This window comes from Nannospalax galili, unplaced genomic scaffold (assembly GCF_000622305.1).
Source record: "Nannospalax galili isolate Female #2095 unplaced genomic scaffold, S.galili_v1.0 scaffold95, whole genome shotgun sequence".
Lineage (NCBI taxonomy): Eukaryota > Metazoa > Chordata > Mammalia > Rodentia > Spalacidae > Nannospalax > Nannospalax galili.
Window position 1 is genome coordinate 1,058,805 of NW_008342393.1, and position 13,881 is coordinate 1,072,685.

The 13,881-nt window shown below is 36.9% G+C and overlaps 1 protein-coding gene across 5 annotated transcripts in view; it reads right to left on the reverse strand.

Moving 5' to 3' along the window:
• Positions 1-13,881, reverse strand: part of Gpatch8 (G-patch domain containing 8) — a 103,872-nt gene that overhangs the window by 64,610 nt on the left and 25,381 nt on the right. For 2 of the 5 annotated variants that reach the window (XM_029566015.1, XM_008838197.3), the window contains exons 2-3: positions 9,265-9,339; positions 1,016-1,033 (exon numbers count right to left, since the gene is read on the reverse strand). Coding sequence is in view for 1 of the 5 variants with exons in the window: in XM_008838191.3 (XP_008836413.1) it covers positions 9,265-9,339 (75 nt within the window). In the remaining 4 variants the exon portion in view is untranslated. Of the gene's footprint in view, positions 1-1,015; positions 1,034-8,063; positions 8,099-9,264; positions 9,346-13,881 lie in introns of those variants that run through there. The other 3 variants (XM_029566016.1, XM_008838191.3, XM_008838198.3) reach the window with 3 other exon arrangements.

Here is a 13,881-nt window from a genome sequence, read left to right on the forward strand (position 1 = left end):
TATGTAATTATACTCACATAAAATAATAATGCATCAAAGGTCCCTTGAAATTATTTTTGCTAAGAACTGAAAGAACTGGGAAACATGAAGCTATATGCAATCCCAAGTGATGGTTTTCACATTATTAAATATCACAGTAACTTAACTGAACACTTGCGGTTTTTCTTCTCTCCTATAGTCAAGAAAAGCATTCTCTCATCCAGTGCTGAGTAGATCTATTTATAAATGACTTCATTATTAAAAAGAAAAATTAGACCAGTCATGGTAATGCACACCTGGTTCTAAGGCAGGAAGGTGAGGAGTTCAAGGTCATTCTCAGCTTTAGCTACATATCAAGTTTGAGGTCAACCTGGACTACATAAGACAAAACAACAAAAAGGGCTAGGGATTTAGCTCAGTGATACAGCACTTGCCTAGCATGTATGAGGTCCTAGAGCCACACCAGTATAAAACTTCAGAAAAATGAAAACTGTGAAAGCTGAGCATAGCAAAGAAGTTCTTTTTTTCTACTATCAAAACAAACTTACCTATATATAAAGTCCTTATTTCATATTATAATTTCTACAACAGCACCTCTGGGAAGCACAAGGACAGCAATGACTCTTCAGAGTATGTATTAAGCTGATGTGATGGCACACTCCTGTAATCTCAGCACTTCGGAGGCTGAGGCAGGAGGATTGCTTTGAGTTCAAGGAAAGTCAGAACAACAGAATGAGACCCTGTCGCTAAAACTAAATGTAGTTTGTTATTGTGTGCTTTCTTCTACACCAATGCTGTAACTATATCTGGCACAGAAATTTAGGTATTAAATAATGCTGACAAAAATTGTTGCCCCTCCCCCAATTTGTTGTGGTTTGTTCTGTTTTTATTTTTTTTAATTCAATCTTTGGCTAAATGAGATGAGACATTATGCTGACAGTGTTATATTATGAACGCACTAAAATAAACAGACAGATGAAGCAGTATGCTATTTCCAAAAGCAGTGCAAGTGGAGTGAAAGCATTTCCATACGAACCTGGCTTTAAAAACTGGGCTGTCAAAAGAACAGTTAAATGTAACACAAAGTAAGAAACTGTCCGATCACTAATGGTCGTTTTATTTTTTTGTTTTTTGGTTTCTTTTTCTTTTTCTTTTTTTTTTGTCTTGTTTTCAATTCACTGCTTGCAAGTAATGTATTTATTAAAGAAGAGTGAAAGCATAAGTAAAATCACGAGTCAAGTCAAGACCAGCTGAGATTCAAGAGCAGTGTGTTGTGACTGACAACAGTGAAAGGAAAAGCAAATGTTAAAGGGAGAAGGAGAAAAAAGAAAAGTTAGGGTCATACACATTAGCACCACTTTTACAACCACTCAAGAGGATGGCTGTCACCTTCTCAGAAAAAAAGCTACTGATCCACAACGCAGTGGCGTTTCACCTCTGAAACTTCATGTTAGAGCTGCTCTTTAACTATACTTTTCTCAAGTATGAACAGAACAGGAAATGAAAGGTTAGAGGCTATTATTAAACCATTCAGTACCCACTCTGTGTCCTGACTATCAGACAACAGACATCTCCCAGAACCTATTCTCCTCACCCAACTCTTAGAGCAAATGAATTAACTAACAAACCTGGACCTTTCCTATCATTTTATTTTATTTTTTAAGAGTATTTTTATTTATTTATTTTTACGTGTATGTGTATTGCCTGCATGCATGTAGTATACCCATATCATGTAATGTCGTGGAGGTCAGAAGAGGGCATCAGAGCTGCTGTGCAGCTCTCCAGAAAGGGCAAGTATTCAGTATGATATCCTACCAAAAAGGAAAAACATAAAAGATTTTAAAAACACTCATCAGAAGCCCAATTTGGGGAGGGGAGAGAACTATGACCAAGAGATATTGTATGCATGCAAAAACCGCCAAAGAATGATTTTTTTAAAAGAAACAAAATAAAAAACAAGAAACAACCCAGGCTTAAGGTTGATGCACAATAATACAAGGAAAACACCAAAACAGCTTACAACAGAACAGAACAGAACAGAACAGAACAGAACAGAACAGAACAGAACAGAACAGAACAGAACAGAACAGAACAGGGCAGCCCTGTCTATCTCTGAACTGATAAAAAATTTCACTGTCAATAAACAAGGGGTTCAATTACTATCCTGCAGAAAACAAGTAAGCTAGTCTTTCTATTTAGGATTGTGATTTTGCCAGTTATTCACAAGAATGCTATTTATAATGGTAGACTGGCACAGATAACATAGCTCCAACAGGTAATCATGATACAATACAGGAAATGAACACTAAATATAACTAAATATACTTCTAAAACTGTTAATTATTAGGAAAAAATTATTTAAAAAGCAGTAACTTTTGCCAGATGTGGTGACCTTTATTCCTAGCACTTGGGAGGCAAAGGTGTACAAAGACTAGCCAGGGGCTACATAGTGAAGCTGTGTCTCAAAAAACAAAACAAAACAAATAAAAACTAGTAGCTTTTATTTTTTTATTTTTTAAACTAGTAACTCTTTACTATTACTAAAAGTTACTAAAATATTTTAATTAAAAATTTTTTAAAATATAGTTAATGTATATGAATGTTTTGCCTGCATGTATGTAAGTGCAACACATGCACGTGATGCTCATGGAGGCCGGATGTCAGATCCCCTGAAATAGGAATTATAGACAGTTGTTAGGTGCCATGTGGGTACTGGGAACCAAATCCCAGTCCTCTGCAAGAGCAGCAAGTGCTCTTAACTGATAAGCCATCTTTCCAGCCTCATTTTTTGTTTTTAAAATTATATACATATATTTACGTGTGTATACATACATCTATGTGTGTATGTATGTATATGTATATGTATGTACACACACACACACACACACACAGCCAGGCACGGTGGCACACCTGCAATTTCAGGACTTGGGAGGCAGAAGCCAGTCTAGTCTACATAGTGAGTTTCAGGGTGACAGTGTGAAACCCAGCCTCAAGAAAAAGAAAGGGGAAAATATGGGCGGAGGAGGTGTCATGTGCTTGTAATTCCAGTACTCTGGGAGGCAGAGGAAGGAAAAATCAGAGATTCATGTCATCCTCAGAGCCTGGACTATAAGAGACTCGGTCTCAAAAAACAAAGAACAAAAATAGCCAGATGTGGTGACTCACATCTGAAATTCCAGCACTTGGGAGGCTGAAGCAGGAGGACGGCATATGTTCAAGGCCAGCTTGGACTACATACTGACATCCAGGTCAGCCTGGACTACAAGGAGATCCCCATTTCAAAGAAAAAAAAAAAAAGCACAGAGGAACCTGGTGTTAGGAGTACATCCTATTCTTCCAGAAGACCTGGGTTCAACTCCCAGCACTCACATGGCAGCTCTGTCACCTTCTCCCAGCCTTCATGGCACAACATATGTACCAGTAAGCACACTGACAATCAAAACACTTGTACAAATAAAAATCAATCATTAAAAAAAAACTAATAAGATAGATGTATATTCGGGGTTTAAAATTATAGAAACAAAAATAAATCTTTTACTCTCTTGAAACAATGCAGTTTACAACTAATAAAAATGTGACAGTAACACATTTACAATTTAAATGTACACATAAGAATCACAAGGAAATACTAATTTTAAACTAATAAGGCAAATGAATTTTTCTTAAGGGACACAAAAAATGGTTTTCTATATGATTCATAAAGCTTCCACAAACCACCTATATGCTATACTCTGCTTGAGATTGAAAATGGTGGCTATGTGGCATGGTCTTCAGTTGAAAATGAAATCCTACTGTGTTCAAATGAAGTTGAGCTAAAAAACCTAATATTTTTGGCCAAGACTGCCTCTGTTGATTTTTCTTTTTTTTAATTTTAAAGTTTTTATTTATTTTTTTTATTTTATGTGTATGCATGTATTGCCTGCATGTAGTTAAGTGCACACGTGTAGTGCAACGGCCGAGGAGGTTGTCGAAGAGGCTGTCGGATTCCCTGGGACTGGCATTATGGACAGTTGTTAGCTGCCATGTGGGTGCTGGGATTCGAACCTGGGTCTTCTGCAAGAACAACCAGTGTTCTTAACCGCTGAGCCATCTCCCTAGTCCCTGTTTTTTTCTATTTATAAAATTAAAATTATACAATGCTGTACTTCCAACATTCATTCCTGTCTATTATGTGATAGAACTTTTAAATGGGAAGATCTTCAAAAGCAAGATGTGCATTACAATACCCTGAAAATGTAATACTAGCATTAAAACAAAAAACAAAAAGCACCTCACTACTGACTACATCAGTCATTCCTTAACATTTGGGGGGAAGGGGAGACAGGGTCTCCTTGTAGCCCCAGCTGGTCTACGACTCATTATAAAGACCAGGCTGACATCGATCTCATAGAGATTTGCCTACCTCTGCCTCCAGAGTGCTGGAACTAAAGGCGTTCATGCCCAGGATTCCTTAACATTCTTATCTATTAATTAAACATTAAGAAGAAAACCTTCCCAAGAACTACTCTCTGTTCCACCTAACTATATACCACCACAGTAACAAGGACCATTCTGGCAATGGTTATGTATAATGGGAGCCTGCCAAAACAGATGAAATTTTACTTTATTGCATGGGGCTGGCTACATGTTTTTTTGTTTGTTTGTTTGGTCTTCTTGAGACAGGGTCTCCCTGTAGCCCCAGCTATCCTGGAACTCACTATGTAGACCAGGCTAGCCTTAAACTCACAGAGATTCCCTTGCCTCTGCCTCCCAAGTGCTGGGACTACAGGCGTGCGCCACCACACCCGGCTGCTACATGTTTTTATACTAAGAAATTGAAAGTCCTATCTCAAGAGAAAACTACAGTTCAGATACATCAGTGACTAAATGAATATTAATTCCACACTGAATTTTCTTTTAGTTGACAGCCATATTTAATTTACATAATTGAGCCCATTTTCAGCAGTGACAAAAATAGTAAGTCTCTTGAGTGGATTGTAAGCTTTGCTGATTGTGTATTAGAAACTCTATAAGCAAGACCCAAATGCAACTAGGTGAGCCCATGCAGAGAACAAATTTGTAGAAATTCCCAAAACAAAACAAAAAAATCTATAGCTTACTACAGATGACACAATGAAGACTAGAGAGAAAAGCCAGATAGTAATGCTACACCATTCAGCTCCAAGAAGCATAGTGTTTATTGTGCAGTCCACATAAAGTTACTGCTAAGAGTCAAATCACAGTTACATTTTGGAAGTAATGGAGTCCACAGATCTAAACAGATATGCAACATGACAAAAATCCAATTATACATGTACTGACAAATCTCTAATAAGCAAACTAAACAATAGCAACTACAGTTTGAAAGCTTACACTAATTCTTAAAACCCATTCAACCTGACAACTACTAAAGTCAGGATTTCAGTCAGGTAGAGCACAAAGCAACTAATGACTGAAGGGTAGCAGTACTTCCAACTGTAACAATGCCAGTATTATTTTAAGTCTATAACTCAGGCATTTTGCCTTTTGTCTAACTTCATTATCCCATCTGAATTATCTTCAAACTACGATAAAGCTCATAAAGGACCACACATCCTAAATCACACCAACCAATTCTTGTAATTATAACAGAATTTGAATTTGGGCTACAGTTTGAGATTACATTTAGTTTTCCAAATATTTTAAATATGTATGCTAGAACTTTAAAATCTCATTAAGTAACAATGACTTAAAATTCAAGATAAAAAATTATTTGCAATAAGGATAAAATGTTATATACTTTATATTTTTACTTTAACTCAGATAATCAAGTTATCTAACAATTCTTACATATTTTTCTTAGATGTTTTACTCTTAATTAGAAGGACATTTGGTTGGTTGAAATAAAGAAAAATAAAAGTTTATAGTAAATATATCAAATACTTTATGAACACTAGATTTTATTGTTTTTAACTGTCTACTGAAACTGAAATATATGTTATCATCTCACTAGCAAATCCAGACTTCAGAAGTTCACTAAGTACATAATTTATTAGCATCTTTGAATCTCGTTTCACATCTTGCTGGTTTGCATCAAATATGCCCTATTACAAAACAAAGGTCCTTAAACCTATACTCATAATAACCCTCACACAGGCATATTCTTGACACAAACCTGTGCAGAGACTTCCAAGGTTACCAGGTGCTGCAGATTACCTTTGTTTTTGAAAAAAAAAAAAAAAAAAAAAAAAAAAAAAAAACCTCACATTCCTGTTGGTCAAATAGACACTTGAACTTTTGCTTCCTCTCTATATGTGATCAAATAATGTCCACCAGAAATCAAGCCTTTCTTTTACCTACACAAGCTCATACCATCACTGAACTAGACTTTTAGCTCCTGCAATGATCTGTAGACTCCCAAAGCTGCATTTCCAGCCACTTTTTGAGTTGCATGCTGTAGCAAAACAGTCAGCACCTCTCAAGATATTGCTGCAGAGAAAGATTTTAATTCAGCAGAGACTCCTTTGTGTTAGAAGCAACATTTCCCCCTAAGAAAAAAACAGTTCAATATAGCCAGCCAGCCATATAATTCAATATATACTTGATATTTGTTGGGCATTCTTTGAGTGACAGGGGACTTTTGTCTTGTGAGAGAAGAACATTATCTACTTTGATGCCAATCACACAAGAGTTTCTTTAAAACTTCAAATTTTATTTCCAAATGATTGGGAAGCATAAACAAATATAGCTCTTTGTGAGTCCCTCCCTCTCTCCCTCCCTCCCTCCCTTCCTTCCCTACTTTTATCTAACACAGTATATCTATAAAGGTTCTACTACTACCTAAACTGCCAATTCACAAATAATGCATGTTTATAAATTTCAGAAATCAGAGTATAATTTAATATAACATATATATCTCTGGCCATACTTTTTTCAAAAATTAAAGATCTGGTCTGAGTACTATCTTTTCTTTTACATTAAAAAATATTTTATATGTATGAGTGTTTTGTCTGCATGGCTGTATATGTATATGCACCATGTGCATGCCTGGTGCCCACAGGCATCAGAAGATGGGGGTTGAATCCCCTGGAACTAGAATTACAGACAGGAAGTGAGCCTCCATGTGGGTGCTGGAAACTGCACCTGGGTCCTCTGCATGAGCAGTTCTCTTAACTGCTAAACCATCTCTTCACTATTCCCCTGTCCCCCTTTTTTTGGAGGCAAGGTTTTACCATGTAGCCCTGGCTGGCTTAGAACTCCTAGAGATCCAGAGATCCACCTGTCTCTGCCTCCTAGGAATCATTTTTTATGGAGAAGATAACACTATTTAAGAGACAATGATTACTCAATTGGACTGTCTAGTCAGTGCTTCCCTATGACATGTACAAAAAGGAAAAAAAAAAAAAAAAACCTGGGCATTGTGAGGAAAAATATCATCAGCCTCTTGTCATAGGAATTTCTTTTAAAAATCTTACAATTCAGCCCTATAAAGGATTTTTAAGTGTTAAATATCAATGCTTTAATTAAAAAAAAAAAACTAAGTATACCAATAATGAATACTTGGCTACAAATTTAGGTTAATTAAATTTCCTGCTACTGGCAAGTCAAAGAATTCAGTAGAATTATGGTTTATACAACCATGTACCTTATCGAATATGGTTCTGGGGACTTGATATTGGTGGTTTGCTCTTAAAACTCTGATGCAAAAGAACATACTCAAATTAAAATGGAAAAAATTAAATTATTTCCAGGTACAAGATATGTATCTTGCCTATGGATTTCATTATAAAATTCTCCTTGGTGATAATCCCCATAAGGATATAGAACAAGGTACATATTTTGGTGAGTTTTAGCTTAGCAAAATGGGCTTGGCATTTTACTCTTGTGTCAAAATACAAGACTGGTCTTTCAGCACATTATTAGATATGAATTCTCCCTCTGCAGCATTATCACATGCGTCATCAATTACTGCCATGCCTAAGTCTAGCATCATGCCAGGACAGAAGGTAAGACAGAAGGTACTATATGCAGTGTTCACTGGACCAGAAGGACAGAAAGAAGGGGAGGTGGGGGAGAAAGAAACCCTAGAGAAGAAATTAAAAAAAGGCAGACCGTGCAATACAAACCAGATCATGGCTGCTTAGCTAATATGGGCCAACTGCTGTGGAAGAAAAATGTCGAACACCCCAAGTTGTGTAAATTTCTGTAAACAACTAAACGCACACACAAACACACACAACACCAACCTAATTAGGAACATAAATATATGTTGATCCTTTACTATGTTATAATTTTGAAAACAAAATCAAAGTATCTATAATTTGTAAGTTGCCTTGTTATTTCACAGAAGGAAAAGCAGCTAGTGTTTCTTAAAAGGAGAGAGGGCTAATCTAGATTGATACAAAGATTAAGATTCTCTCTGACTTTTTACCCCATTCAAGTTTTACTAATGCCTCAATGAAATCCTTTTAGGCATATAGAGATAAGCATCAATTTTAAATACTGACAAAGATGACAAGTTTAGACATTTTAACAAGGGACTGTTATTTTAAAATAATGGTTTGGGTTGTTTTGTTTTGAGACAGGGTCTCACTATGCAGCCCTGGCTAGCCTGGAAGATGCTAGGTACACGAGGCTGGGCTAGAACTCACAGATATCTGCCTGTTCTGCCTGGGAGTGCTGGGATTAAAAACATGCATTACCATGCCCAGTTTGTTTTGTTTTAATGCTCAAAACTTGACTTTTTTTTAAAATTAGGAGGTAGGGAAAATAAATATTCTTATTCTGCTGTTTGGCATCATTAATGTCACAGACTAAGTATGAAAAGACAGAAATAACTGACTTTTGACAAGAACAACAAAAACAAAAACCACCAGACATTTCTGAAGCTATGGAAACCAAATTTACCATATTTCATTAGAGTCTGGTAAATAAAACTCACTACTTCTGAACTATTTCTGATGGATCATTTCACATATGATTATGTTGCCCAGAAAAGGTATTAAAGGATCAAAATACATTTTACTCCTTCATTTGATTTACAAAAACACTAAACCTAACTTTCTATCTTTATCAAAATCTCAATATGTGCCAAAATGACATTTTTTTTCATCAAAACTTTAACTTTTTTTCTCTGTGTTACACTGACTTCCCAACATATTATTAAATTACATCCCAAACTCTACCTAATTACTCCAGGGCATGCAAGAAAATAGCTCTACACTATACTATTAGTTATTAATAAGTCAACCTTCATTCATATCAAGTGTCACACGAACTCTAACTAACTAACTGGCTAAGACTCAAAATAGGCACTGATCATCTTACCGATTCTATGGGCTTGTCAAGTGATGCTTGTTCAATTTCCAAGTGTCCTTCTTCATATTGATCAAAGTGATTACCCTGAAAAAAGAAAACTAGAGTGATTTTTCAAAAACAATAAATATCAAAATGATTAACAATTTAGCCAAACTTTAAGTTAAATTATTTAATATATTTATTTATACTTATATATCATTATTTTATATGTATGAGTGTTTTGCCTGCGTGTAAGTGCACCACGTGGAGGCCAGAAGGCAATGCTGGATCCCCTGGAACTGGAGTAACAATTGAGTGTTTGCTGCTATGTGGGTGCTGGGAACTGACAGGGTCCTCTGCAAGAGCAGTTGGTGTTCTTAACCACTGAGCCATCTGACCAGTCCCTATACCCCATAAGTAATTTTAAACTTTTTATTCTTATTTTCAGTAGACAACCAAAACTGTACCATTAAATCCAGACTCTTCAGAAAATGTTCTACCAATGGTGGATGTAGCTCAGTGGTAGAGTGCTTGACCAGCATGCCTGAGGTCTAGGTTCAATACTGGGAGATAAGTACCCACCCGACTCACTCCTGCACAAAAATACTTGGTGGTGGTGGTGGGGTAATGATGATGGCTCAGGAAGTAAAGGCACTTAGGCCTAAGGAGGCAAGCCTGATGACCTGAGTTTGATCCCTAGAACCCAAATAAAGGTAGAAGGAGAAAGTGACTCCACAAAGTTGTCCTCTGATCACCACATGCAAGCTATGGTATGTAAGCCTGCTTGTGCATAAACACAGACAAAATCTTCACAACAACTAGAAGTTAGAGGCATAATTCACTGGAAAAGAAGTTGTCTAGTATGCACAAGGTCCTATGTTCAACCACTAGCACAGGAAAATAAAGAAAAGGTGGAAGGAGGGAGGGAGGGAGGGAAGGAAAGACTTGCTAAGAGTCTATAACTAGGGCTGGAGATGTTGCTCAGGGTAAAATGCTTGCCCAGCATGCCAGAGGTCCTGGGTTCATCATCAGCACTGAAAGAAGGGGAGGAAAAAAAAATAAAAATAAAAAAAACCCATAAGAACTAAATCTAGAACTCCAAACTCTTCTCTCCCTAACAAATGTTTAAATTGTTAACTAAAAATACTACCAACTACTTGGGACATCAATGTTTAATCTGATTGGAAGACTGGAGACTATTAAAAAACAATGGACTATACCATTCTACTGTCTATATTTATCTATTTACTTATTTGTATATGCACACAAACATGCCATGACACACATATTGAGGTCAAAGGCCAACTTTGTAGACGTCAGCTTTCTCTTTCCATTATGTGTGTCTAAGGGATCACATTCATGTGGTCAGGCTCAGCTGCAAGTGCTTTACTCACTGAGCCATCTTGCTGGCCCTGAATTTCATTTTTCTGTACTAAAGAATATAAGTCCTATCTAGGCATGGTGGAGGACATCTGTAATTCCAGGGGCAGTTCTACACCATCCTGGACTGGACTATACAGCAAAACAGAAAACAAAGCAATGAAACAAAATAAGTCACAAAAGAAGAGTATATGGGAATGGAGAAATGGCTCAGCAGTTAAGAGCACTGGCTGCTCTTCCAGAGGACCTGGGTTCAATTCCTAGCACCCACATGGCAGCTAATAACTATCAGTAACTCCAGTTCCAGGGTAATCCAACGTCCTCTTTTGACCTCCAAGGGCACTGCATAACATGGGTGCACTTACATACATGCAGACAATACACTCATACACATAAAATAAAAGAAATAAAAAAAAGAAGAGTGTACATAAAAACGATGTCATACTGTTTGAGTTGACAGCACTGTTTTTTGGAGATGCTCTGTTCTGCTGACAGATAAACATACTGGTGTGAGGTTATTCCTGAGCATAATCAAGCAAGCTGTCATTGCAAGAATAAGCAGTTCAGACATCTAGGAAGTTACCTTTAATCGTTTTCTCAAACCTACCTGCTTCATTAGGAAAGAATGGCCCATAATATGGCATGGAATCAAAATATTAATTATCTGGTTCCTTTTTTCAATACTGGAACTTGAATCAGGTTTTTGCACAGCAGGTGCTTTATCACAAAGTCACCTTCTTGTTACAGAAGATAATGGCATGAGTATGTGAGGCCTGAATTGACTTAAGTCAAAAGACCAAAGACTTGAAGTCTGCATAAATGAATCTGCTATGTAAAATTATTTAACTTGAGGCTGGGTGTGGTGATACATGTCTTTAATCCCAGCATATTAATCAGGAGGCAGAGGCAGGAGGATCTCATAGAGATCGAGGCCAGCCTGATCTACATAGCAAGTTCCAGGCCAGTTGTGGCAACAGGGAGACCAAATGATAATAATAATAATAATAATAACAATAATAAAACAATACCACCAAGACAGAAAGAAAAAAAAGTTGAAAAAAGAAAATTAAGTACTAAAATTGTGTGCTACAGATAAAGTTCTAGAACTAGATAGTGGTAGCAGTGGCAGTCATATAACACTGTTAGTGTACATAGTGTACATTTTACTGTGGGGGGTTTCACTATGTAGTGCTGGCTGCCCTGGAACTCATTTTGTAGACCAAGCTGGTATCAGGCCCACAGAGATGCATCTGTCTCTGCCTCATGAGTGCTGGGCTTATAAGCATAAGCAACCACACTGGGTATTTTAAATAATAAATTTTACTTGTAATTCCAGCACTTTTATTTATTTATTTATTTATTCATTCATTCATTCATTCATTCATTTATTTATTTATTCATTCATTCATTCAGTCATTTATTTATTTATTCATTCATTCATTCAGTCATTTATTTATTTATTCATTCATTCATTCAGTCATTTATTTATTTATTCATTCATTCATTCAGTCATTTATTTATTTATTTTATTTTATTTTTGGTCTTTTTGAGACAGGGTCTCCCTGTAGCCCCAGCTGGCCTGGAACTCATTATGTGAACCAGGCTTGCCTTGAACTCACAGAGAGCCACCTGCTTCTGCCTCCCAAGTGCTGGAATTAAAGGTGTGTGCCACCACGCCCAGCTAATCCCAGCACTTTTAAGGTGGGGGCAGGAGGATCAGGAGTTCAAGGCAAGCCTCAGCTACATAAGACTCTATCTTAATCAATCAAGCAATAAAAATTTAAATATAGCCAGGCGTGATGGCACTTGTCTCTAATCCTAGTATTTGAGATGCAGAGGCAGGCGGATGTCTGAGTTCCAGGCCAGCCAGAGCTACATAATGCGACTCTGTCTCAAAAAAAGAAAGAAAAAAACAACAAAAAATGAATTTATACACACACACACACACACACACACACACACACGAATGATAAAGCATAGCCAAAAAGAAAAATAACAGGGACTAAAGAGATGGCTCAGAAGTTAAGAGCTCAGGCTGCTCTTGCAGATGACCCAGTACCCAAATGGCGACTAACAGCTGTTCCATAACTCCAGTTCTAGGGGCTCCTACACTTTCTTCTGACCTCCACGGGCACTACATGACATGGGTGCACTTACACACATGTAGGCAATACACTCATACACACACAAAAATATTTTTTTTTTAAAAAGAGATTAGTTAAAACACTAAGAAGCAAGTTTTATTATAAAAAGATCATTGGGCAAAATAAAGATTAACTTAAGACAGACTACAGATTTAAATGCTATTTTTCTCATTTGGCAAAACCAATAGTGGTTGTAGAGATGGTTCAGCAGTTAAGAGCACTAGAGTTCGGTTCCCAGTACTCACATGGCAACTAACAACTATCTGTACCTCCAGTTCTAGGGGACCTCACAGTCTCTCCTGGCCTCTGTGGGCATTGCATACACAGGTACACTTACATACAAGCACGCAAAATGCCCATACACATAAAAATAAGATGAATAAACATAAAAATAAAGCTCGTGTATTTTAGGAAATACACAAGCTCCAAAGTGCACATATGAAAGCCAGTTTGAAAAGGCTATAAACTAAACTTCTAAAATCTGCCATAAAACACCTGGTTCAGGGTCCTGGAACACTCACATTGGATAGCTCATAACCGTCTACCACTCCAGCTCCAAGGGATCTTCTGTGAGCACTGCATGTACTTAGTGCACTTATACGCAAGCAAAACACTCATACACATAAAAGTTAAAAATTTTTTTTAATCTGGAAAAGGAGGTGTGGTCCTTTAACCCTAGCACTTCAGAGGCAAGAGATCTCTTTGAGTTCCAGGCCAGCCAGCACTACACAGTAAGACCTACCTCAAAAACAAACTAAATAAATAAATATAAATAAATAACAAAATAAAAATTTAAATAGGGCCGGGAATAGTTCAATATCACAGCATTTAATTAATATGATCAAGGTTCTGAGTTTTATCCCCAAGTCTAAGCAAAGACAAACCTAACATAATTGAAAGAAATTATAAAAAAGGCTGGGGATGGTGGCACACGCCCTTTATCCCAGCACTCAGGAGGCAGATCTCTGTGAGATCGAGGTCAGCCTGGTCTACATAGTGAGTTCCAGGCCAGGTGGGGTTGCAGGGAGACCCTGTCTCAAAAAGACAAAAATTAATAATAATAATAATAATAATAATAATAATAATAATAATGGTGGGGGCTAGAGAGATGGCTCAGCAGTTA